The sequence below is a fragment of the Anas platyrhynchos genome, chromosome 26, assembly GCF_047663525.1.
Source record: "Anas platyrhynchos isolate ZD024472 breed Pekin duck chromosome 26, IASCAAS_PekinDuck_T2T, whole genome shotgun sequence".
Taxonomy (NCBI): Eukaryota; Metazoa; Chordata; class Aves; order Anseriformes; family Anatidae; genus Anas; species Anas platyrhynchos.
The window spans coordinates 1,294,543-1,318,353 of record NC_092612.1 but is presented as its reverse complement, the minus strand read 5'-3'; the positions used below and the strand labels follow the sequence as shown (position 1 = coordinate 1,318,353).

Genomic DNA, 23,811 nt, shown 5'->3' with positions numbered 1-23,811 from the left:
TTATTTTTTTAAATTTTATTTTGGGGGGGGGCACGGGGGGGGTCAGAAGAGCTCCTCGGCGTTGGGGACGCGGGCGGCCCGCAGCTCCCGCAGGCGCTGCAGCAGCAGGGGCAGGCGGCGCTCCCCCAGCCGCCGGTTGTCCCGCGTGCGGACGCTGACGGTGCCGCGCTCCTGCTCCCGCCGGCCCACCACTGTTTGAGAGGGGGGGGCACATAAAAATTTGGAGGGGGGGGGAAGATTAGAGAGCAGTTTCGGGTTTACGGTGGCCCCCGAGGGGGTGCCCCTCGCGGCATGCACACACGCCCGCGCTGTGCACACCCACGCCCCCGTGCGCACACACGCTCACGCCCCGGCTGTGCCCACGCCCCGTGGGTGCCCCCCCCCCCCACGCTGTGCCCCCCCCCTGCTCCTCCTGGGCCCCCCCCCCAACACCTTGCACACCCACGTCGCTTTTGTGCACCCCCCCTTACTCGTGGCACGCTTACGGTGCCCCCTCCTCGTGCACCTACCCGTGGGCACCCCCCTTGTGCATGCACCCACGCGTGTGCCCCCCCCCCCAATGCCACCCCCAAGCCCACCCACGAGTGGGGGCACCCCCCAGTGTTTGTGTACCCCCCGCTGCGTGTGTGTGCCCCCCCCCGTGTGTGTGTGCCCCCCCCGTGTGTGCGTGCCCCCCCTGTGAGTCCCCAGAGCCCCCTGCCGGCTGCGCACCCGCTCCCCGCACCCACATGGGGCCCCCCCCACTCGACCCCGTAGGGAATCCTGGAGGATTCCCAGAGGAATCCCTCGCGGGGGGGGGTCCCCGCCGCCGCTTCCTGGCCCTCCCCACCCCGCAAATCCCCAAATCTCAGCTTCCAGGTCGGGAGGAGGATGCGGGGGCGGGCGAGCGGCCGGGAACCACTGACTCAGCGCAGCCGCTCCCACGCTAGGGGGGGGGTACCCGGAGCAAGTGGGGGGGGACGGGGACACCAGGGGGGGACTTTAGGGATTCTGGGGGGGGTCCCTGCGCCCCCTTACCCAGCTGGAAGTTGTAATGGGCGAGCTGTGCCCTGCGGATCTTCCTGCTCAACGTGGAGCCCGCGTCGGCGTCCAGGTCGGCCGCCACGCCGTCCCGACGCAGCGCCGCGTGGACCTGTGGGGCACCGGCTCAGCGGGGATACTGGGAGAGACTGGGAGAGACTGGGAGACACTGGGGGACACTGGGGGACACAGCACTGGGGGGGGAACACATGCTCACCTCGCGGGCGTAGCCCTCGCAGTCGGGCGCTTGTGGGATCACCATGGCCTGCAGCGGGGAGAGCCACAGCGGCCTGCGGGGGGGCACAGGGAGGTGAGGGGGGGTCCTAGGGTTTGGGGGGATGGGGGGGGATGGGGGGGGATTGGGGGGTTGGGGGGGATAGGGGGGAGGTGGGAGACGGGGTGCTGAGGGAATTGGGGATGGTTTGGGGACCCCTGGGGCTTGCTGGGGGTGGTCTGGGGATGGGGGTGGGCCAAGGGGTGGGGGTGGGCCAAGGGGTTGGGGGTGCCCCAGGGATTTGGGGGTGCCCCTAAGGTTTGGGGGTGCTCCAAAGGTTTGGGGGTGTCCAAGGGGATTGGGATGTCCCAGGGATTTGGGGTGCATTTTCAGATTAGGGTGTCCAGGGGATTAGCATGTCCTGGGGATTTGGGGGTGTCCCTAAGGTTTGGGGGTGCCCAAGGGGGTTGGGATGCCCCAGGACTTTGGGGGGGGTGTCCTCAGCCCCTCACCATTTGCCCCCGCAGCTCTCTGCCAGCACGGCCACCATGCGCTCGACCGAGCCCAGCACCGCGCGGTGGATCAGCACCGGCCTCATGGCCCCCCCGGCGGCACTGCGGGGGCACAGAGGTATTTTTGGGGGGTGGGGGCAGCACCGGGGGGGCTGCAGGCGGGCACAGCCTCAGCCCTGAGCTCCCCACCCCACAGGTGGCCCCCTGCCCACCCTGATCCCTCTGACGGCCCCAATTCCTTCAACCCCGTCCCAATCCTGAGCTGCGCCCCCCCCACGCCAAACCCTGAGCACCCCCATCCCCAATCCTGCCCCCTCCCCTCTCAACACCCCCCCCGGCCCCAATCCTGTCCCCGTTCCCAAACACATCCCCAACCCTGAGCACCCCTCCCGACCCCTATCTCCCTCCCAGTCCCCAATCCTGCCCCCCAAATCCCCAATCCTGCCCCCCAAATCCCCAATCCTGCCCCCAAAATCCCCAATCCTGCCCCCCCAAATCCCCAAATCCCCCCCAAACCCCCCCTCACCTGGCGTACTCCAGCCCAAACCTCTCGGGCATCTGGAAATCCAGCTGGATGGTGCCGCACTGGTGATGCCGCCCCAGCGCATCCTGAATTCGGATATCGATCTGCAAAAAAAGCAGGGGGGGGGGCAGCAAGTGAAGCTCTTTCCACCCCGACTCTCAGACCTGGGGGGTCCTAAACGGCCCCTTCATGTCCCACGGGCTCCTTCGGGACCCCCCCGTCCCCTGCAGCGCGAGGCGAAGCTCACCTTGGGGCCGTAAAAGGCGCCGTCACCCGGACTCAGCTCCCAGGGCTCCCCAAAATCCTGGAGGCTCCGCTCCAACTGCTGCAGGGGGGGGGCAAACGGGGAGGTGAGGAGGGGGCACGACGTGGTGGGGGGGGGGCACTGGGAACACTGGGACGTGACGCAGAGGATGGGGGGGGGGTGAAGGTGGGAAGGGGGGCACCGGGCACCACGCGGGGAGGTGGTGGGGGTGGGATGGGGACACTGGGATGTGGGGCTGGGGTGCAGACGGAGGGGACCTGACGCAGGGGAGGTGACAGCAGGGGAGGTGACACCGCGCACGGGGCAGGGGGACACCGCAGACAGCCCCCAACAACAGGGACACGGCCAGGAGGGGACGCCCAGGAGGTTCGGGGCATGGAGGTGACGCACGCAGCACGCGGGGGATGCGACAGCGAAGCCAGGAGGGGGGACACGGTGACAAAGCCACCTCCTGGTGACACTCAGTCCTTGTCCCCACCTGCTCGGCGCGGTCCCAGGTCGCGGCGTCCCCCAGGAAGCCGTCGGGGCGCGTGGCCAGTGCCATGCGGAAGGAGAAGCCCAGCGTGGCGTAGACCGTCCGCACGAAGTCCAGGCAGCCGCCGATTTCGGCCTCCAGCTGCGGGGAGGGAGCCGTGAGCAGGAAAATATTTGGGGAGCAGGGGGGGCGTAGGGAAAGCTTGGGGGGCGGGGGGGGCACCCCCAAACCTGCTCCAGGGTGCAGAAGATGTGCGCGTCGTCCTGCTGGAAGCGCCGCACCCGCGTCAGCCCCGTCAGGGAGCCGGGGGGCTCGTTGCGGTGCAGGACCCCGAAATCGGCCAAGCGCAGCGGCAGCTCCCGCCACGAGCGGGGCCGGTGGGCGAACATCAGGCTTGGGGAGGGACAGAGGGACAGAGGGACAGAGGGACGCGGTGTCAGCCCCGCCGAGCCCTGTCCTGCCGCCCCACGCTCAGCCCCACGCGCTCGGCTCACCAGTGGGCCGGGCAGTTCATGGGTTTGAGGGAAAGGGTCTCGGCGCCGGCGCTGAAGGAGAAGATGTGGGCGCTGTAATGCTCCCAGTGCCCCGACAGCTCCCAGAGGCGCGGGCTGAAGACGTTGGGGGTCACCACCTCGCAGAAGCCCCTGGCTTGGTACTCGCTCTGCGGGGACGCGGTGGGGACGTCAGCCCAGCCCTGGGGGAGCTGCATGGCCCCCCCACGGCGAGGCGAGGGCGTTCACGGAATATTTTAGGTTGGAAAAGAGCCAAACGTGCGCCTAACGCTACCGATTCCGACACAAAACCACAATGGGGGGGCCCAAAAGGTCGGGGCGCAGTGGGCAGAGGCAGAGCCCCGTCCCCAAGCGGCTCCCGGAGGAGGGGACGGTGACAGCGGCGGTGTCAGGGGACAGCCCCCGAGGCCTCGGGGGAGGTTTTGTGGCCGTACCCTGATGAAGTCGACGAGGGCGTTGTAGATGTGGGCGCCGCGGGGCAGGAAGAAGCAGCTGCCAGGGCTGAGCTTGTGGAAGAAGAAGAGCTCCTGCTCCTGCGGGGGGGGTTGGGGAAAACATCACCACGGGGGGACGCCGGCATCCGAGCCCCCAAAAATCCAGGGCTCTTTTCCTTTTCCAGGGCTCAAAATCCTGGCTTTTGCCAAGGGCTCACCCGGCCGATGCGGCGGTGGTCGCGGAGAGCGGCCGCGTCCTGCGCCCGCTGCCAGGCCTCCAGCTCCTGGGTGCTGGGGAAGGCGACGGCGGCGACGCGCTGCAGCGAGCGGCGCTCCGTGGGGTCCCCCCAAAAAGCAGCCGAGCTCTGCGGGGAGAGAAGGGAGCAAAAGGGGAGGGGGGCGGCATCAGGGAACCCGGATGGCTGGGTCCCCAACCAGCCCCGCGTCCCCCGTCCCGCTGAGCTTACCGTCAGCACACGGAGGGCCCCGATCAGCCCCGTGTGCCCCAGGAGGGGGCCGCGGCAGAGCTGCAGCAGGGGGCCGCACCTGCGAGGGTGGCAGACGGACAAACGGACACGGCAGATGGACGGACGGACACAGCAGGCGGCCGTGTCACCGCCCTGCCCCAAACAGCCCAAGGATGTCACCCGGGACACCCGGCGCTCACCGATAGACGGTGGCCGTGGGGGACGTCACCTCCTCCTGGATGCGCTGCAGCTGGAAGCTGTTGTGCTGGGGGGGGGGGAACAAGGCGGGTGGCAGAGGTTTCCACCAGCTCCGAGTGGGATGTGCTCGGGGAGGGGACACCCGAGGGGGGGGTCTCACCTTGAAGAGCTCCCCCAGCTGCTCGCGGGTGGCCTCCAGGCGCTCGAAGCGATGCTGGGCACGGGCAAAAGCCATGCAGGCGTCCTCCAGCGCCGGCAGCTCGCTGCGCTGCACCGTCCTGTGGGGCATGGGGATGAGCTCGGGGTGTGAGGAGGGACCCTACAGGGCACCGTCCCCATCGCCCCCCATGTCCCGAAGGCCCCGTACCTGTCCCCCATGTGGGCGTCACAGAAGAAGCCATCCTCGGTGGCCACGGTGCTGCAGAGGGTGGCTCCGTAGAATTGCTCCAGCACCGCTCCCAGGACGAAGGCGCTGGACTGCCAGAAAGCCTGGGGACACGGGGGGACACGGGGGGGACACGGGAGATGTTGGGAAGCGCGGGGGACACAGGGTGTGTGGTGGGGGACACGGGAAGCGTGGGGAGCATCGGGAACAGCAAGGGAATGAAAAACATGGGGGAAAAAGGGAGTGTGGGGGGCATGGGGGCTATTGGGGGAAGCCCAGGGGGCACAGGGGACATGGAGGTCGTGGGAGATACGGGGGAATGTGGGATCGGGGGGGACACGGGGAGCAATGAGGGCGGACATGGTGGGGGAAATGGGGGATGTGGGGACAATGTGGGGCAATGGGGGGTATTGGGGTGGCACAGAGGGGACGTGAGGGCACTAGGGATATTGGGGGGGCCACGTGGCAGCCCCCACTCACCGCCCGCCCCTCCGGCGCGGCGAAGTCGAGCAGCTCCAGCTCGGTGTCATCCTCCAGGGGCTGCTCCAGGTCCCGCAGGGCCCCATTCACCCGGGCCACCAGCACCGAGGCGGCCAGGCCTGACCTGCGGGGACAAGGAGGGGACATCGTGAGATGGGGGGGTGGGAAAGGAGCCCGGCAGCGGGACGGGGGAACCGGGGGGACCCAGGGGGATCCAGGGAGACCCGGGGAGATCCAGGGGGATAAGGGGGGATTCGGGGGGACCCCCCAATGCCGTACCCCAACTGCTCGGCCACCTGCCGCGGGGTGGTCTGCAGGGCCCGGCCATGCAGGCAGCGCCCCCCGGGCAGGGCGATGCGGATGGGGGTCCCCACTGGGGGGCTCCCCCCGTCGGCATCGCCCCCAGCCCTCCTCTCCCGGGCATCTTGGAGCTGCTGGAAAAGCCGCAGCCGCTCGGCGACCTGGGGCTGCGGGGAGAACCCGGGGGGGGGGGGGTCAGGGTGATGGGGGAGCCCCCCGGTGGGGACCCCCCCACCCCGAACACGGGGCTCGGCGCACCCGGTAGCGGCGAGGGGCTGCCCCCAGCAGCAGCCGCCCCCCGGTGAGGGCCGGCGGCATGGCGGGGCCTGGGCCGCCCCTTCCGGCAGCGGGAGGACGCCGGGGCCCTCCCCGGGGCGGGCTCAGCTTCCCCGGCTCCGCTCCCACCCCAGCCCCCGGCTCCGATCCGGGCCTAGGCCCCGGTTCAGGCCCCGAGCCCGGCCGCCACCGGGGGCTGGGCCCCTTCTGAGGGTCCCCAAAAGGTTTAGGACCGCGGGAGGCCGACCCCAAAACGCCGCCATTTTGAGTCCCCGCCTCCAGCTTTACCTCAAAACGCCCCAAATCCTCCAGACCCCAAAACACCCCCATTTTGCTCTCCTGCATCCCAAATCCCATCCAGCCACCCACCAGAAGCCCCCCTGTAGCCCACCCAGAAGCAGCCCCAACTCCTCGCCTTGGCTCCCCCCACTCTGGGACCCCCAAAATTTTGGGGGGCTTCTTGTTATAGGGTCTGGGAGCCCCCTCTTTCTCCAAAGGCTTCACCCTGTTGTAGGCTGAGGTCTGAGGATCCTGCACGTGGGTGCTGTGGGGACGAAGCCGTAGCAGCAGCCTCCGTTTTGGGGTACAAGCCCACATCGATGCTCACTCCACTCATCCTCAGCGTGGCCGTGCTTCATCTCCAGCCCACGGGGGACAGGAAAATTGGGTGCCCTCAGATCCTGGGAAGGGGAAACCCAGGAGGAGAAGGAGGATGAGGAGGAGGAGGAAGAGCAGCAGCGGAGAGCAGAGGCCTGGGAGCAGCCACCAGCAGCCCAGCGGCCCCCACAGGCAAGCAGAAGGCCCCGGTAAAGAAGAGTGTGAAACCAGCCGAAGTAGGTGTTTTATTAAATGTATTAATACACATTTTTCAAAATGATCTGCGGATTCATCACCGCCTCCTCTCCCCCGACCCCACGCACCCCCGCTCATCTTTACAGGCACAGGGAAAGAAAAAAAAAAAAAAAAAAGCAGGCGGTATTTACAGCGGTTTGGGAATGACAGCAGCTCACCCCCCTGCGGCCTCCGAGCACGCTTGGTTATTCTGCAGGGTTTAGAAAAACAACAAAAACAAACAAAAATCATCAAAAAGAAAAAAAAGACGCACATTATTCACATTATCCAACGGTGTGGTGGGTGTCCGTGTGTCCATCCGGCCTTTCGGTCCCGCAGGCGAGCCGTGGCCGTGAGGAGACACACAGCTCCATGCTTTTATTTAAAAAATACACGTTTATTTCATTTCTTTTCTGTGTCAGGTGAAATACAAAAAGTGAAAGTCTGGTTAACGGGGGTTGAAATCTCAGACGCGGGAGGAAAAGCAAACGCCTTCACGTCCCCAAAATCACCGGGTGGTTTTTACATATGTACAGTGGGGCCTCTGCTATTTTAAAGTAACAGCAGAGAGGAAAATGGAAAAACCTCCAAACAGAAAAACCTCGCAGCTTCCACTCTTAAAATGTTTTGTGTTTATTTTTTTTTGCCTTAGCACGAGTCCTTTCACTTCATCTGACCTCAAAAGCCACCGCGGAGCAGCAGGAGGCCGGCGAGCGGCCACCCTCACCTCCCAGCCGAACCCAGCTGGACTCGGAAATCACCACTTGAAGCAAGAGCAGCAGAAAAATCATTCACATTCTCGTATCTAGAGGGAAAAGGTGGTGGGAGATAGCGCTGGCTCTGTCCCCACACGGCTGCAGGTTGGAGGCCAGACCCTAAACCCGGACACGGAGATGACCTGCAGCGGTCGGAGCCGGGCGTCGAAGGGTTTGGGGCACAGGGAAAGGACGAGCAGCCCCGAGCTCCTCTCCTCTCCAGCCCCTCGTGCCTCTGAACGTCCCTCGTTGGCTTCTTCCCTGCTGCATTTCGCCCAGGTCCCCGTCCAAAACCTCACAGCTTCCTCGCGGGCACCCCCTCTGCGTTAAATAAAGCACAGCCCGAGCACACGCAACAAAGAAATGCTCTGCCACTTGCTCTTTTTTTTTGCAATTTTTATGTAGATATTTAACCCTACACCTTTATCAAACATATAGGTAATGAATTCTACCAACTAAAAATAAAATAAAATAAAATAAAAATTAATCAAGTAAAATTCCGACTTCATATAAAAGCCCCCTGCGCACACGGCGGCAGGGCCGTCCCCGCGGAGAGCACGCGGGGAGCAGGGGGCCCGGCCTCGTCCCCATTCCTCCGCATGCAGGTTCTGTCTCTCAGCTTACAGCCTGTGAGTTTCACACAATCAGAGATGGCATTAAAAAGCGGTTATATATACACACACAGAGAAAGTCAAACAGTGTTCCCAGGGGAAAAAAAACAAAAAACAAAAAAAAGGGGAAAAAAAACACAAACAAACATAAAAAAAAACAAACCAGAGGGGTTTTTCCAAAGGGGGTTAAGCTCCACGGAAGGGGCTGTGAGCACGGGGGCTGCCACGAGCCGCGGCCGTGCAGAGGGTGCTGCGGCCAGGTGGGTGCAGGGAACACGCTGGCCACTGGAGAGTTCCCGATTTGTTGGTTTTTGGGGCCAAAACCTGCGCGGGAGATGCTGGGGAGCGCACAGGCCGGAGCCCACTGTCCGAAAGCAGACCAAGGTCAAGATTCCTGGGGCAGCCACCGAGCGGGGGCTTGTTGTGGTTTTTTTTTGCCAGCCAGAGAAGCGGTCGGGGGGAGGACGCCCCGCAGAGCCTGGGGGTGTCGGTGGAGGGGACTCGCCCCCAGGAAAGGCACAGGAGGGGTTGCTTGGGGTGGTTTGGGGTGGTTGGGGTCTCCATCACCGCAGAAAAGCGCTTGGACCCTTCGTTCTTCCCTACCAGCAGCAGAGCTCCTGCCCCCAACCTCTCCTTGTGGTCTGACACGGGCTGCGAGGGCTCGGGAGGCGAATTTGGTAATTAGCTAAAAAAAGATCCCAACATCGCGCATTTTATCTCTTTTTTTGTTTAGACTACTACTGGAAGTTTTATTACAACAGCAATACTTCTTTTCGTTAAAACATTTTTTTTTTCTCTAGTCTCGCACCAACTGGGTGGCTTAGGAAATAAACAACCAAAAAATACAGAACATTTAATTTAGGAAAAGTGTTACGGGGGCTCTTCAGGAGGGAGGGAGGGAAAGGGAAAAAGGGGAGAAAAAAAAAAGGAAAAACCAAGTGAAAGCGCTACTCCCCTGCTCTCTACAATGTCCGAATACCTTCGCTCAAGAGATGGGCGTCTGCTTCAGTACCTGGGGGGGAAGAAGGGGCGTTTTGGTGCAAAGAAGGGGGATCCCCTCCCGAAAGGCGGCCGGGGCCTCTTCAGGCTGTGAAAGGGGTCTCTGTTTAGGAAGGGCTCCCTGGGCCTGAAGTCTGCCCGCGGGTTCCTGACCATCATCCCGCCGCGGTTGGCAGTGTCTCTGTGAGCGGCGCCGATGGGGGTGACGCTGCGGGCGGGCCCCAGCTGCTGCTCCCTGGAGAGGGAGCCCCCCAGCCCCACGGCTTCACGCACTCGGCCCAGGGGGGCGCCGCCGCCACCGCCACCACCAGCGCCGCCGCCGTGGTCCCGCTGGGGCTGAGCCGTCGCCTCCCTGGGTCCCGGGTGCACGTTAAAATGCTCCTTCAGCGTCCCTTGGTGAACGGTACCGTGCTCCTTGGCGAAGGCGCCGCCGCCGCCGTGCTCCACGGGGATGGGGGGCGCGGGGAAGGGCACCCCGCCGTGCTCCCCGGTCGGCGGAGGCTGCTGCGTGGGGAAGGGGACGCCGGCGTGCTCCCCGGGGACGGGGGGCGGCGGGGGAGCGGGGAAGGGGACCCCGGTGTGCTCCACGGAAGGAGGCGGGGGCACGCCGTGGGGCAGGGAGAGGGGAGAGGAGGTTTCTTTCGAGAAGGGGTTAGTGTGATCCACGGGCGGCAGGTGCGGGGGGACCGAGTGATCCCGCGGGAAGAGGCTGCCGTGATCCTTGGGGGGAGCGGTCGGGGGGCCCGGGGGAGGGCCGACGGGATCCCTCTGGAAAGGAGTCCCGTGCTCCAGGGGAGGAGGCGGGATGGGAGGTGGCATGTGGTGGTCGAAAGCGGGGCTGAAGTTATTCGTTCGGAAATTGTTCACGCTCTCCTGGAAGGGCGCCACGTGCTCCTTGTACTGCGCCTGGAAGCCCCCCATGCCGGGCAGCTCCGAGGCGCTCGAGGGCCCGTTATCGAAGGCGCTCGCCGCATTGCCCATCTCGAACCACCCCGACCTGCTCGCCTCTCGCCCGTGGCCTCTGCTTCCTTTCCCCAGCACTCGGATGGACTCGACGGTCTGGATGGGCTCTCCGGACATGCCCCTGCTGCTCGAGGCGTTGTGGTAGCCCAGAGTTTCGATGGGGGCTCCCTTCTCCTCGGTGCTGTCGGGTAAATCCAAGCAGGACGACGACACCCGGGTCTCGATGCGGTAGTGCTCCTCCTGCTGCTGCTGCTCGCCTTTGGCCCCTCCGGCCTGGCCGTGGCTGGACAAGCCGACCCCTTCGTTGGAGCCGCTTTTAGAAATCTGGCTGAAATGCTTCTCCTCGGAGGGCTTACGCGAGGCGTTCTTCAGCATGTTCTTGAACTCCATTGTGGACGTGGCGGAAATGGAAGATCCCAACGATTTGTCCACGCCCGTCGCGGCCGCTCTGCCCGCGGGGCTTTGGGAGGAGAAAAGGGACCGGTGGGGAATGGAGTGGGGCGAGTCCGGGTATTGCTTCTGCGAGAGGCCCGAGTGCACCACGGGTTTCGGTAAATTGTTGTGATTGGAATCGGGTGCGAAAAAAACGTCGTTCTTACTGGGCGAAGGGGAACCATCCGAGGTGGAGTCGTTGCCCCGCAGCCCGTAGCTCCCGTACATCCCTGGAGATGTCGAGAGCGGGTCGCAGCTCTCGCTCTGATCGAGGATAGACCTCATCGACTGAGGGAACGACGACTTGACGCTGAAATCCTGCGATCTTTGTCCGTAACTGGACAGGACCGGCTGGTACTCCGCAGCTTCGGATAATTTACTCGATTTCAAAATCGACTTTGCGGGCTTTTTCTCCAGGTTTAACATGGCAGACGGGGGGGGCCCGGAGTAGTCGAAGTCACGGTAATCTTCATCTTCTTGGAAAGACGTGTCTGGGTAAAACTTCTCCTGTGAGGAGTCCATTAAAGAGGAGGGGATTTCCATGCTATCTGCAGGCTGCTTGTACATGCCGGCCGGAGAATCTCTGCCGAGGCCGAAGGGCCGGTAGGTGTGCACAGAATTGGAAAGCTCCTGGGGATAGCCATCGTCCCTGCTCTGGAGAGGGGACCTGGTGCTGCTGGGAGTAGAGGAACCGGGGCTCATGATTTTTGACAGCAAGGAGATGGTGTCAACGTTGCTGGACGTTGGCTTGTCCATCATCTCGTCCTGGGTGGGCGTCCCACTCCGCTCATCGCGCACCGGCGTTCCGTCCACATTGTCCATGGAAGTGCTGGTAGGACCACGCTGAAAGTCAGCCGAGTGACTTTCCGTCGTTGCGATGTTGGACCCTAAGCTGCTTAAAATCGGAATATTCAAGTTCAGGCCGCTGAAGCCGGGATTTCCCTTCAGGAAATTGTGTATCTTCATCTCCAGGCTTGGGGAGGGGGGTTCCGATTCCAGCTTCGCCTTTGAAATTTCGGAGGATTGACTCATTGAGGTGTCTGTCGGTAAAAGGGAGGAAGGACTGGGAGGGTGGGAACTGGAGAATCCCAGGGAATTGGTTGGCGGCTTAAAACTGGAACTTGAAAGCCCCGCGGTATGTCCAATGGGAGCCTTCGTAACTGAAGTCGAGGAAACCTCGGCGGTTGACGAATTGGGAGAATAACCAAAAGTTTTGGATATAAAGGACTGGGTGTTGGAAGGAATATTCCTTCCCTTCACGCACGGTACAGTTGTGTTGGCTGGTGACGCTGAAGTGCTCTGCGAGGTGGCTTCGCTCGACTGAATGGTGTTTCCAGCAACGCTCTGAAGTAAGGATGACAGACCTGGAAGAAAGAACGCTGCGTTCAGATACGGGGGTAAGAGGCAAGAGAACTTCAACCGCTGTCAAGGGCGAGACTCCTGCATTTATATTACAGATGTTCCTTAAAACTACTTCGTGTTTTAGCCAGGAAAACGACTGGATTTTGCTGCATTTAATATTAATGTGAGCACCCACAGAGCTACAAATTTTTGCCAGAGGCAATAATTAACCTATAAATAAAAATTACAACATACGTCTGAGTAAGTTCAGTAATAACTCATCCTGGTTTTGTAGCCAAGTATAAAAGGCGCGCGCGCTGCGCTGCTGACCAGAGCTGCAGAAGCACGACGAGCGCCTCTGAGAAGTTTTCTGCTCTAACCACTAGAAAAGCTCTCTCAGAAGCACAAAGAAACCACAATGACCTCATTTGCTCTCCCGTCACACTCCCTGTTATTCCATGAAGTGCTCCGGGAAAAATGCCCAACGGTCACGTCAGAAACGTGAAGATGTACAGGAAGGTAATAAAACACCGCTCAACACTTCTGTTACCTGAGGAGGTCATCTATTGTTTGCCAAAAAATTTAACACGTTTCAATTAAGCGTTTTCTCCCCTCACTTTTGCTGTAGGGCTGCAGAGCAGCACGTGTCAGCGCCAACGCTGACGTGGAACGCACCGTTAAGACATTCACTCAAAATCCACCCCAGTACCTTGCAGTGCTGGCGCAGTCTGAGTCTGGGTTTTGGAGAGGGCAGACAGAATGCTCTCAGGAGTTATCTCCACTTTGGAGAGAATATTTGCTAACGGGTTTGAAGGAGCAGACGGAGTCCCCAGGACAGGAGTCTTCAGGCCACTAGTTAGAGCTGTTGGGCTTGTCGGGGTTCCTGGAGAAGGTCTTGATGCAGGACTGACACCTAGGATGGAAGCACACACCGCTCACCTATGTTGATTCGTTAAGAGGAGCTTTTTTGGCTTGCGTTTCCCACAGATAAAACCACAGCAGAGTTCCAGTGAGCGTGAGCAAGGAGAGGCTCACGAAGCCAAGAGTTGTGTCAGAGAGACCGAGCCAATCTTTAAGCAATAACTCAATCTTTAAGCAATAACTCAATCGTGTTTATTTTGCGACAATTATTTTGTGACAACTTGGCTCTAAAAGATTACAGAGGGAAAACTCCACCGTCAGCTCTTCAAAGGCAAGCACCTGCGCCGGGACCACTTCAGCACTCACCTGTGTTTTTCATGACAGAAGTTAAACTGCTGAGGATGGAGCTGATCTTTGCCAGGTCGACGTTCGCCAGGTTTGGCAAGGCGAGCGCTGGCGATGGAGGGACGGGCGCCGCGCTCACCACCTTGGGAGCTGGAGGAGTTGGAGGAGTCTGGGCGGGCGTTGTCACCGTCACCGAGGTTGTGCTGACAGCAGCGGTGGCTGGCGCCACTTTCGGGGCATTTTCAGCCTTCACAGGGGCTGAAGGTGGAGCAGCCTGCTTCTCCTTCCTCTCCTCCACTGCAGCAAGGGAGAAGAAGCCCAGAATTATCTCTCTGTCCTTTAAGGGTTATTTAGGGTATGAGATTTTTTTCAATGTGATCTTCATTTAACACCGGGCAGGGAATTTGAGTCTGACTCCCTGAGGTTATCTAAAAAGCATTCTGGGGAGTGGTTTGGGAGTGGGAAACAATCCCAGGCAGCTCACAACTTCTCTGCTGGGGCTGGAGGAGTGGTGCAGACTGCAACTCAAGTGCGCCGTCCACAGCCCAGCGAGGGTTTTGCACCTGCTCTCCCTCCCCAATGAGGTTTGCAAAGGGTGTTTTGGGCAGATTCAATTTCTACGCAGTCCCACCGCTGCTCGCGCAGAACATACCAATGATTTTAGACGTATCGTCCTCCACGTCAGACAGTTCCATGTCCTCCACGTCCCGATTATCTGTCACAGGTTCTGGAGACGCCGTCTTGCGGTTTCCCACTGCTGGAGAACGTGAGCTGTCCTCCTCCCCCATCCCCTGGAAGGGGGACTCGGAGCCCGTTGGAGATGGGGCGTCCATACTCGGGGAGGGGACAGGAGACTCCTCTGGATCAGGAAGCGTTGCTTTCAGCTGATCCAGCTTTTTCTTCAGATTGCTCACTCTGTTAGCAAACGTTTTGTAAGCCTGAGAAGGAACAGACATTGAACTGAGGCTTTTATCGGAAGACAACATGCCTCAATTACTTCTCTAACCAAAGCAGAACACATCCTGAGAAAACCATCTCCATTTCCAATTATCCGTACCCTACTCTGAGAACCTTGCAGTAAGATCTCAGCTTTGACTTGCAGAGCAAGGAACGCATAAGAAGGGGAAGATAAAAGCTGTTTCCAGTTACTAAAAACAATTTTCATACAAAACAAATGAGCTACTGTTTCTGTTGTTCTTTTTTTGGGAGGAGGGTTGTTTGTTCTGTTTCTACAATGCTGTACCGAATTCTCTCAGTTTGCTCATCTAGTTCTCATCCTGACTACAACACCTCGTGTGGTTTCCAGAATTTAGGATTTGTTAGACTAAGTGCAACTATTTCTCCTTTTAGGAATGCAGAGGAGCTGAAATTGCAGCAATGTGCAAGGTTCTGCAAACTCAGCCTCTGACCCAGGAATTTTGTAGCATCTCCTTCTCCCAAACAGACAGAGGATGCATTTTTCAGCCTCCAGTTTACCCAGCAAAATACAGGCAAACGTCAGTCCACACGAGGAAGGCTGAGGAAAATCACACTTACGTTGGCTACGACTTTGACTTCCTTGTACTGCGCTTCATAAAATATACCAGCGTTCTCGAGGGCTTCAGTTAGCGAGGGGCCATTTTTCACTTGCTTGTCCAAGCCGTTTACAAACTCCTCGAGCTTTGAACTCGCTTCTTCAAACTCCTTGGAGAACTTCTTGCCTCCTGTTTTGTCTAGAAGGAGAATAACATTGTGCAGGTCAGCTGTCATCCACCAAACGGGACATCACCCTCAGAAGTGTCCCCTGAAGAGCAGTGAGTGGGGAGCTGAGACAGGAAACCCCACGCACAGTGGGGTTTTTGCTCCCCAAACTGTTCTGCTCATGGATCAGCAGCCACAAAGCCCTGCCCTGTGCATGCAAAGCGAGGCAGCAAGCAGCATTCATGTACCACGCTAAGCAGGCTGCATGTGGGGCGATACCGTGGCATCAAAACACCACTGCAGCATCCTGAAAGTGTAAAGTGACACACATCACCCCTCTGGTGCATGAGGAGATCGGCTGCACGAGAAACAGGCTGTCATCAACCTGTTAAAGGCACTGCAAGAGGCCAAGCTGCAAGCAGTCCTTGTTGTTTTCCAACTCGTTTGTGGTTAATGATAAATAAAGGCAGAAGTGTAACGTTTTGCTGTTTCTATTAACCAGAGAGCCCCCTTCTGTTTGGGAAGAGGCAAAGATCTGGAGTTCTGTCCTTCCTTCATGATCGTTTCTACATACAGGCCCAAATTAAGTATTTTTGGCACCTGTTTAGTTATTCTGAACTGCACAGAGTCCGATTTCTGGCTTAAGGCTCAACAGAAAGTACGAGTTGTGACATCTCAGAGCATGTATTTGTGCCTCCTTCATGACAGCAGTTTTTATACATCAGATGCTATCTTTACCTTTTAAGCATTTCAGTGTTTCAGTGCTGCACACATCCACTCGCATAGTGGAGAGCTGCTTCTCTTTCAGTTCTATCTGGTCTTCTGAGCGCTTATACAACAGCAATTCGTCAATGAGAGACTGGGGCTGAAAAAAAATCAAAGAAGAGAAGCATCCTCATCACATCCTGCGGAACAGATCCCCCTGCTTCATGAAGCTAACGTCGCAGATCTACTTCAGCAACAAGCAATGCTTCTTCTCAATTAATTTAATTCATTTCTGAGTTAAAGCTACTGCAGAAATAGACTAGGGAAACCTCTGGATTTTGAACCTGAAGTCCACCAGATCAGCTGACAGAGGTTTAGGCAGGGCTGGCACTTCTACAGGTCTCCTGGCTTAGCTGTGATGATTAAGAACAGGGACAGGACTTTTTTTTAATCATTACATTCAGCAGTGAGCATGCATTTCTGCAACGGATCTTGCTCCTTCCAGGGGAGTATTCTAGAAGAATTTATTGCCACCATCTCCTCCGCCACCCCAAGCTGCACTTTTCGCTACTAGCCCTAAACAAGGCTCACAGCTGAAATGCCCAGCAGCCAACAGCACCAAGAAACAAAAAGACACTGGATACCAGAGCTGCTGATCAAGCTTATGCTGCTGGTGGACGTAAGACAGAAAAGCGACAGCCCAAGGACAGAGGTTAGCACAACAGAACATTTCCACTTGCAGACTTACTCTGAATTCAGCGACAATCTTGGACTTCAAAGCAGCTTTTGGGTTGGTGGATGCTGTTGGGATAAAGAAAAAGTATAAAGAAACGAGGAATCGCAGCTCGATGCTAATCAAAAGTCACAACAGGCAGCTCTAATCAAAAACATTTCAACAAAACTCAACAAAAGGCTCGCAGGCTGCTGTTATTCCTTGCAGCTTGCCCTCCACACGGATGTCCCTCAGTGCTCTGGCTTTTCGTTATCTAAACCGGACACGGTCACGTACAGCTAGGTTGTGATGGTGGCCAACAAATCAGACTAATACTTCATTTTTTTTACGTGCTACACAAGTTTGCTGTGCGTTACCTTCTCCAGCTCTGCTGTTGGGAAGACAAGTCCCTGCAAACATTGATCTAGGAGCTTTATCAGGTGACTGATAAATATACTTCCCTACAAGGTAATAAGATTTCCTAAATGCCAGACTTGGAGCTACCACACAGCTCATTATTTCCTTCAGATGGGGTCTCTCTTTCCTAATTATGGGGCTTAACCAAGCTCTCAACAAAATCCTACACCCCTACTCTGACACCTCACTAACGGGACGGATGGAATCCCATCATCAAAAGACGCTAAATCCATTTGTTTCTGGACAAAAGAGGAGAAAAGTGTGAGCTGAAGTGAAAGGCTACATCCTTCATCCATGCTGAATGCACTTTGGTTGGGGAAAGCAGCTTGTGGTGTTAGCCAAGTAATAAAAGCTTCCAAGCCCTTTCGTTAACCTTCTGCTCTCAGCACCGGTACCAGCAGGCACGTGCTGCATCTTAGCCCTACCCTTCCATCATCTTGCATTCGGGGCTTCAGTGTACACTGAGATTAGCCTGTGAGAAATGCATTTCCAGCTAGACTGCACTCCTGGGAATGTTGGATGGCAAAGTTCGTTATCTGCACTGCCAGCTTGCAGGTTGCTTTTATTCTAGCATCTAGCTTGCTGGTGAAGATGTGTTCCTGAACATGAAGGTCCTGTCCACCACGCCTTCCTGCTGCCCAAGCGCAGGGTTCTGTCTGTCTTCTCTCCATCTCTGCATAGCCTAACGCCAGTTTCCAAGAGGTTTCACCTGATCTTTCCTCTACTCTCTGCTCTCAAGTCTTTTTTTTCATACTTCATTCCTTTAAAAAAGTGGTTCTCTAGCAACAACTCCTTGGCACTTTACATATTAGTCTGTAAGGAGCTTTACAAGCCTGGAAGGTGCATGCTGGCTCGTATTTTAGTCCAGGTACTTTGCCCGTTTAGGGCTAGCCTTTCTTCTGTTCCTCAAGAAGGCAATTTTTATATTAGTTCAGAGAGTTCACATTGGTTCCTTACTTTGAGATTTCTTCCACGGCTTATTCGGTTGTTTGTTCAGAGTTTCTTTCAGCTGCTTCTGAGTTTTGAAAGTGGTACCTGGAAAACATTTCAGTTTTTGCAGTCTGGCATTATGGGATTCCTTTAAGAATCTGGTTTTTGGTGCCATATGGTTGTATGGTAAAAAGAGTGAACAGAAATTTGTTTTAAAATACCTAGACCAACTTCCTTCGATGAGCTGCTGGATGCCCAAGAGAACCTAAGTTTACTCAGGGATACAGCAACCTGCGGGATGGTCTTCCATTTTTAAATCAAGTTTCTGTTTGCCCTTGCACTAATACAGTTCAAAAATCACAGTAATGACCAAAATAAAAAGGAAAAACACAATGCATCTAAAAAAAAAGTGGTTTAGTTTTATAACTGCCCTTTAGGTAGGCTTTTAGGAAATTAGCATTCAACAGACAAGCAATGCAAGTTGAAAAAACAGACATCACACCTGATCTGCAAGTGATCAGAAACACATTTCAAGTTACAGAAGCTCCAGGTTTCCTAATGGATGCACAAACCTCACTTCTCCACATGCAGTGCTCAACTACAGACTCTCCGTGTGCCAAAATCTGAGCCCAGGGTGCTGGATCTCTCTGCAACAACTACAGCTGGCCCTTCGAAACCACAGGCAAGGATTTCCTGCAGCTCCTTTGGCTGTTACTGACGTAACCAAACAGAGCACAAACGGGGTCTAATTTCTTTCGAGGTAAGTTCATTCACTTATCTTTGGCTAATTGTGCTGGCTTAATTGCTGGTTTTACCTGACTACACACGCTTCCAGGTCAGTGTTAGTGATTTCAGTTTTTAAGCAGAGTGTTTCGGTGAGCACAATCAGGCTACCTCAGCCTCCAGCTTTGCTTTCAGCCGGTTTCCTACGTGACAAATATCAGTAACTACAGCTTAGCACTAAAACTGAGTGGAGAGGAACAAAACCACCTTTGTTGTTCACACCTCCATCACATCCAAGGCTCAGTTCAGGTGTAAGAGGGCTCGTGCTCAAAGGAAGAGGCAGACACAGCCTCTCCTGGGGCACAACGCTCGGGATTTCCAAGACCACTTCACATCCACGCGGATTTTGCTCTCAGCTGGAACAACTCCAGCTTCCCTTAAAGGATTCAGAGCTGTCTTTAGGTACAAGCACGAAACAGACAAATTCTGTGCCCCTCACACCTCACTACCTTTCCTTTTGGCTCTGTGCAAGGGTAGAAAGAGCACACACGTGACAAAGGCATTTCACTCTGGCATCAGGAGTAGTCTTTAACCAGATCAAACTTGCATGTGCATTGGTAAGTTAAGAACCAAAAAGGGCAAATGACTTACTCAGAGCTTCTTTTAGTGCCAGAATAGTTTCCTCGGGGTACACATTTCTGTCCTCCCAGATTTTGAAGATTCTTTCTATAGATTTGGAAACTGACGGATCCCTGAAAGAGAAGAGCAGATTGTTTTTTTTTTTTAATTATTATTATTTTCCCCCCCACACACACCAATTTCTCATGATTCTAAAAAGAGCAAAGTAATTCTAGGTTAAAATCAAGTTCCCAAGACCCTTCAAAGCAGGAAGTTGCCTATCCAGGTGAGGAAATGCTTCTCCAAGGTGTCCTAGCTGCAGCCTGCTTGAAGTCAGGCACACAAACACGCCAGAATTGTAGCGGATCAGGGCCACAGACATGCCTTTTGGGGCAAAATTAAGTGGTTTCAGAGCAGTAAGAGCAGCAACAGGGCTCCTCTGAAGCCTTTTTTCAGGGGAAAAATAATTTGTTACTCTTCCAAAGCAGCTTTCTGTACAGATGCCCTGGAAAAACGTGTTTGCTCAGGGGCAGGAGGCAGGATTGGTTTCTTCCCAGGGAAGAGGAGCTGCTTCAGACAATTTCCTGGGCAATAAATTATCAGTGGTGGGGGATTCCTCCAGAAGACGAGCTCGCCCACTGCTCTCTGCTCCCGTGGCCTTTCTGTGCCTAGCAAAATCAGCTCAGGGAGTTAAAACATCATCTGAACCCTGCTCGGATCCAGAAGAGCTGCCCTGGAGGATTCGAGCAGGGAATGAGGAGCTCTGATGGGGATGAAGAGAGGATGGGAACGGCGGCTGCCTGGGCTTGGAGCCCCCGAGAAAAGCCTTTGGCAACGGGGGATGGCCAAATCACATCCCCACACCAGAGAGCAGCAGCAAGCTCACTGTGATTTCTCCCACATTATCATTTCTAACCCCAAATTTGGACTAAAGACTGACTTTGAGTACCCGTAGATAGGGATATTTGAGAACCTGAGGGTGAACGAGATCCCCCGGGGGCCAAAAGGCAGCCACACGCCCTCCTGGCAGCCCCCAGGATGGGCACAGCTCTCGGTGTCACAGCCCCGAGCTTCACACCACAGCCCCGGAGCATTTTTAGCACGCCGAGTGGCCTCGGGAAAGCAGGACTGGTGTCTGCAAGCACGAGGGCACGAAATAACACCTTCAAAACGAAGGGTTTTAAAGGGCTGAACCCAACAGGAACAATCCGTGACGTTTTGCTAACGTTTCTAGAGTTAGGAGACGTTCAGGGAGGAGGTTTTTGGGGATGCCAACGCTTGTGGTGCGCCGTTACTTACTTCACTAACGAAGCAGCTTCGGGGAGCACTTCTGCAAACGTGTCGCGGAACACGATGGCGTTTTTTCTCTTGCAGTTCTGTATCACGTCGTTGGCCAAGTAAAAAAGGTTCAGGCGATGAGGGAAGGCGGCTGAAAGCAAAAACAAACACACAAACAACGTTCAGGTTCATCCCCAGGTAAAAGCAGCCGTGCCCACGGCGCTTCTGATGTGATTTAAGCTCCTGCTTTTCGTTTTGCAGCCATTCTGTCTAGCAGCAAGCCCAAACTAACGGGAGAAATCAGGAGCTACAGGGGACGGCTCCCAGCCACCTCACTTCCAGCTCTCCCCAAAAATAAATGTCGTTCCTAATAACGTCAGGCCCCTGTCCTGACTCGGGCACAGCAAGAACACAGATATACACCCCCCAAAAAAACCACAATTTCTGTGCCATCCCCTAAACAAGAGGAAGGTAGCACCAGAAGGAGCGGCAGCAGCCAGCACTAGGAGGTCAGCTGCTGGAGCGTGGGGCTCGTAGGGCCCCTGAAGCTCTGGAGCTGCACGATTTTCTAAGAATAATCACATTTAACCCCGTGCAGCCTCCTGAGTGCTTCGTTTCCCCCATTTCTTCGCTTTCTGCCCCAATTCGTCCTGCCCATGGCACTCCGGCCTTGAAGTCACCAAGAAGAAAATAAATTAAAATAATAATAATGACAAAGAAAAGCCCACGTCGGTCCCAACGGGTCAGGGGGAGCTAAGAGCTTGGCGGCGACCGGGAGCTGGCAGAGCAGGAGCAGAGTGTCAGCCTCCGAAAGAGAGCAATTAAATGGATTTTGATGAACTTGGGAGCAAGAGAAAGGCTAATAAAGGAGACCAAATGAGAGGAAGGGGCAGTGTCAGGAGCGAGAGGGTAGAAAAAGGGCTTTGGGAGCTCTGTGGAGCGGGGGAGCTGTGCAGAAGCTGTGTGCAGAAAGCCAAATGCTGCAGCCACGGGGCATGGGGAAGGGTCTCAGCGCTGTGACCGAGGGGGGACAGGAGCTCTGAGGAAGAAAAACGAGAAAAAATGCTGGAAGCGAGGGTCCAGGCCAAGGAAAAGCTGCTCTGAGATGCGGGCAGGGAATTTGGAGCCGGGTCACGCTGAGCCTGACCCACGGCGAGATGCTCAGGGATCTCGGGCCGAGGACCAAAACGCTTGGGTGGCAGCAGGAGGAGCAGCTCTGCACGTCCCCGAGCACGGGGAGGGAGCCGGGGGCTGTTCTGCTGCCCTCATCCCTCACTGCCATCACCTCCACGGCCCCACAGAGCCCGGTTGGGCTCCCACAGCACCACACAAGCGTCCACGCAGCGGCGAGGCGGGGAGCTCAGCCTTATTTAGGGCTGGGAAAACATCTCCCCCCCCCCCCCTCTGGCAGCCTGCCTGCTGCTGGGGTTTGCCAAAGGGGAATTTGGACCCCCAGCACTTAAATTTTTTAACATTTATGCCTCTGGCAGGCCGCTTGCTCCAGGGATCGGGACGGTGACGCCGCCTGAGCCCCATGACCACATCCCTCACAACAACGCACCGCAAGCGAGGCGAGCGCGGGCAGGATTTCGGAGGCCCAAGGTACCACTTTTTTTAATTTTAAAGCACAAAGCTGCGATTCTAAGCAAAAAGCTCACCCAGGAGCTACTCAAGGCCGGAATATCTCCGGGTAATCACGCCTCAGAGGCCGCCAGATCGCAGCTCGATTCCTGAATTGGGTTGGGAACCCAGGGGGGCGACCCCACAGCTCCAGCCCCCCCCCCCCTTCCAAGCTGCCCCCTGCCCATGGGGCAAGCGGCTGGGGCTGGATTATGGGGCTGGGGACCCCGCTCTGCCCTCACATCCACACAGGGACCCTACAAACTCAGGGACCCCATCACCTTGGGGACCCCCCTCAGCACAGAGCCCCCCCCAAGGACACCAGCCCCGAGCCCACAACAAGGCCCCAATCCCCCCCCCCCCCCCCCCCTCAGGGCTGTCCCCATCCCCTCAGGACCCTCAACCCTGGGGATTTTTTTTTTGTTTTTTTTTCGGGTGGGAGCCCCCAGGAGGGGGAAAGAGGGAAGGGAATAGGGGTGGGGGGGGTGGAAGGGGGCGTCCCCCACCCCCGGGGCCGCACTCACAGCGCCTCAGCCACTTCATCCAGTGGTAGACGATGGTGCTGTGGTGCCGCTTGTTCTCCAGGCACCAGGAGGAGAGGCCCTGGATGGACTCCATGGTGTTGGTCACCGCCTGCAGCTTTCTGTCGAGCGAGGCCTCCAGGGCGCCGGCTGAAGACGACGCCGAGGAGGAGGAGGAGGACGAGGAGGAGGAGGCGGCCGAGGAAGAGGAGGAGGAAGACGACGAGGCCCTGCCGCCGCCGCCCGCCGCCATCTTCCTGCCCTCCTCGCCCAGGCGGGGCCTCGGCCGCTCGGCGGAGCCTCAACGGCCGCTGCCCGCCGTGAGGGGGGGTGGGGGGGGTGAGCGCAGCCTCCTCTTTTACCCCCCCTCACGCCTCCCCCCTGGGGGAGGGGGGGGTCCCAAAAACGCCGCCGCGGCCCTCACCGCTGGGCGGGCGGGCGGGGAGAGGCTGCGGCTGACGAAGCCGCCTCAAAACACCTCAACCCAAAGGGCTCGCGGACGGCCGGAGGGGCCCCCCCTGAAGCCCCGAAGCCCCCCCCCCGGGGCCGGGGATGTGCGGGGAGGAGGCGGCGGAGCCGCTCAGTCGGCGGCGGCCCCCCCCGAGAGCAGCGCCCGCCCCCCCGCCGCCATTTTGTGCCAGGCTCCCTCACACGGCGCCCCCCCCCCCGCCCCCCCCCTCAGCTCCGGCCCCTTCACGCGCTGCGCATGCGCCCTGCGCGCCCCCGCCCCCTCTGAGGGGCTCCCGGCCTGCCCCGCGCCACAAAATGGCGGCCGCCGCCAGAGCGGGAGGGGAGGGGGGGAGAGGGGCGGGCGCTGAGGGAAACGGGACCCGGAGAGGAGGCGGAGCGGGGAGGCCCACCGGGAAATGGGGTCTCATCGGGGTGCTTAACACTACCGGGAAGCCGAATCTGAGCTATCGGGGAGATTTAGCGGGGGGCTGTGCCTTAATGGGGGTCTTACCGGGGAGCCTTACCGGGACGCCGCGCCTCACCGGGGAGCCCTGTGAGGAGGCTTTCCCGTACCGGGGAGCTTTATGAGGAAGCTTTTCCTTACCGGGGAGCCGTGTCTTACCGGGAAGCTTTACTAGGGAGCTTTATTAGGGAGCCGTGCCTTACTGGGGAGCTTTACTGGGACACCGAGCCGTACCGGGGAGCCTTACCGGGACACCGAGCTGTACCGGGATGCTTTACCGGGGAGCCTTATTAGGAAGCCTTGCCCTACCAGAAGCTTTATTAGGGAAACTTTATTAGGAACCCGTGCCATACCAGGTTACTGGGGAGCCTTGTCTTACTGGGGAGCTTTACTGGGGAGCCGTGGCTTACCGAGAGCCTTACTGGGAGCCTTACCGGGAGCCTTACCGGTCTCCCCACCCCATTGCCAGGCCCCAGGGGCTGAATCACCTCACGT

The 23,811-nt window shown here is 57.7% G+C and overlaps 2 protein-coding genes and 1 long non-coding RNA gene across 5 annotated transcripts; 1 reads left to right on the top strand and 2 right to left on the bottom strand.

The window, feature by feature from the left end:
* On the bottom strand, window positions 1-6,194 carry TARS2 (threonyl-tRNA synthetase 2, mitochondrial). Its single transcript, XM_038167846.2, has 18 exons — window positions 6,044-6,194; window positions 5,765-5,952; window positions 5,486-5,609; window positions 4,988-5,109; window positions 4,781-4,898; window positions 4,623-4,687; window positions 4,423-4,501; window positions 4,174-4,320; window positions 3,956-4,054; window positions 3,504-3,670; window positions 3,240-3,402; window positions 3,013-3,150; window positions 2,517-2,594; window positions 2,273-2,373; window positions 1,747-1,848; window positions 1,238-1,310; window positions 1,018-1,132; window positions 1-191 (listed from the first exon to the last, which is right to left on the bottom strand). Exons 1-18 carry the CDS (start codon window positions 6,101-6,103, stop codon window positions 43-45), a joined length of 2,088 nt encoding a protein of 695 aa, XP_038023774.2. The 5' UTR covers window positions 6,104-6,194; the 3' UTR covers window positions 1-42.
* Window positions 5,498-8,130, top strand: LOC113839887 (uncharacterized). Of its 2 annotated transcripts, XR_005260992.2 has the most exons (3): window positions 5,498-5,633; window positions 6,531-6,894; window positions 7,545-8,130. It is a non-coding gene; the product is annotated as an uncharacterized lncRNA (long non-coding RNA). The 2 variants fall into 2 exon arrangements; XR_003492531.3 differs by lacking the exon at window positions 5,498-5,633 and having other exon boundaries at window positions 6,337-6,894.
* Window positions 8,131-8,965: 835 nt separating this feature from the next.
* Window positions 8,966-23,080, bottom strand: RPRD2 (regulation of nuclear pre-mRNA domain containing 2). 2 transcript variants are annotated; one of them, XM_027444600.3, is made up of 11 exons: window positions 22,407-23,080; window positions 20,284-20,413; window positions 19,018-19,118; window positions 17,671-17,748; window positions 16,333-16,385; window positions 15,618-15,744; window positions 14,736-14,911; window positions 13,852-14,137; window positions 13,221-13,496; window positions 12,703-12,906; window positions 8,966-12,016 (listed from the first exon to the last, which is right to left on the bottom strand). In XM_027444600.3, exons 1-11 carry the CDS (start codon window positions 22,654-22,656, stop codon window positions 9,264-9,266), a joined length of 4,434 nt encoding a protein of 1,477 aa, XP_027300401.3. In that variant the 5' UTR covers window positions 22,657-23,080; the 3' UTR covers window positions 8,966-9,263. The 2 variants fall into 2 exon arrangements, with proteins under 2 accessions (XP_027300401.3, XP_071884125.1); XM_072028024.1 differs by lacking the exon at window positions 17,671-17,748.
* Window positions 23,081-23,811: the final 731 nt, after the last annotated feature.

Bases quoted from the DNA above. Each gene is read 5' to 3' on its own strand.
- TARS2 (XM_038167846.2), bottom strand. From the start codon at position 6,103: ATGCCGCCGGCCCTCACCGGGGGGCGGCTGCTGCTGGGGGCAGCCCCT. The intron at 5,953-6,043 runs GTGCGCCGAGCC...TTCTCCCCGCAG, and splicing joins CAGCCCCTCGCCGCTACCGG to CCCCAGGTCGCCGAGCGGCT. The intron at 3,151-3,239 runs GTTTGGGGGTGC...CCCTCCCCGCAG, and splicing joins TCTTCTGCACCCTGGAGCAG to CTGGAGGCCGAAATCGGCGG.
- RPRD2 (XM_027444600.3), bottom strand. From the start codon at position 22,656: ATGGCGGCGGGCGGCGGCGGCAGGGCCTCGTCGTCTTCCTCCTCCTCT. The intron at 20,414-22,406 runs GTGAGTGCGGCC...TTTTGCTTTCAG, and splicing joins GATGAAGTGGCTGAGGCGCT to CCGCCTTCCCTCATCGCCTG. The intron at 17,749-19,017 runs GTAAGTCATTTG...AATGTTTTCCAG, and splicing joins GGCACTAAAAGAAGCTCTGA to GTACCACTTTCAAAACTCAG.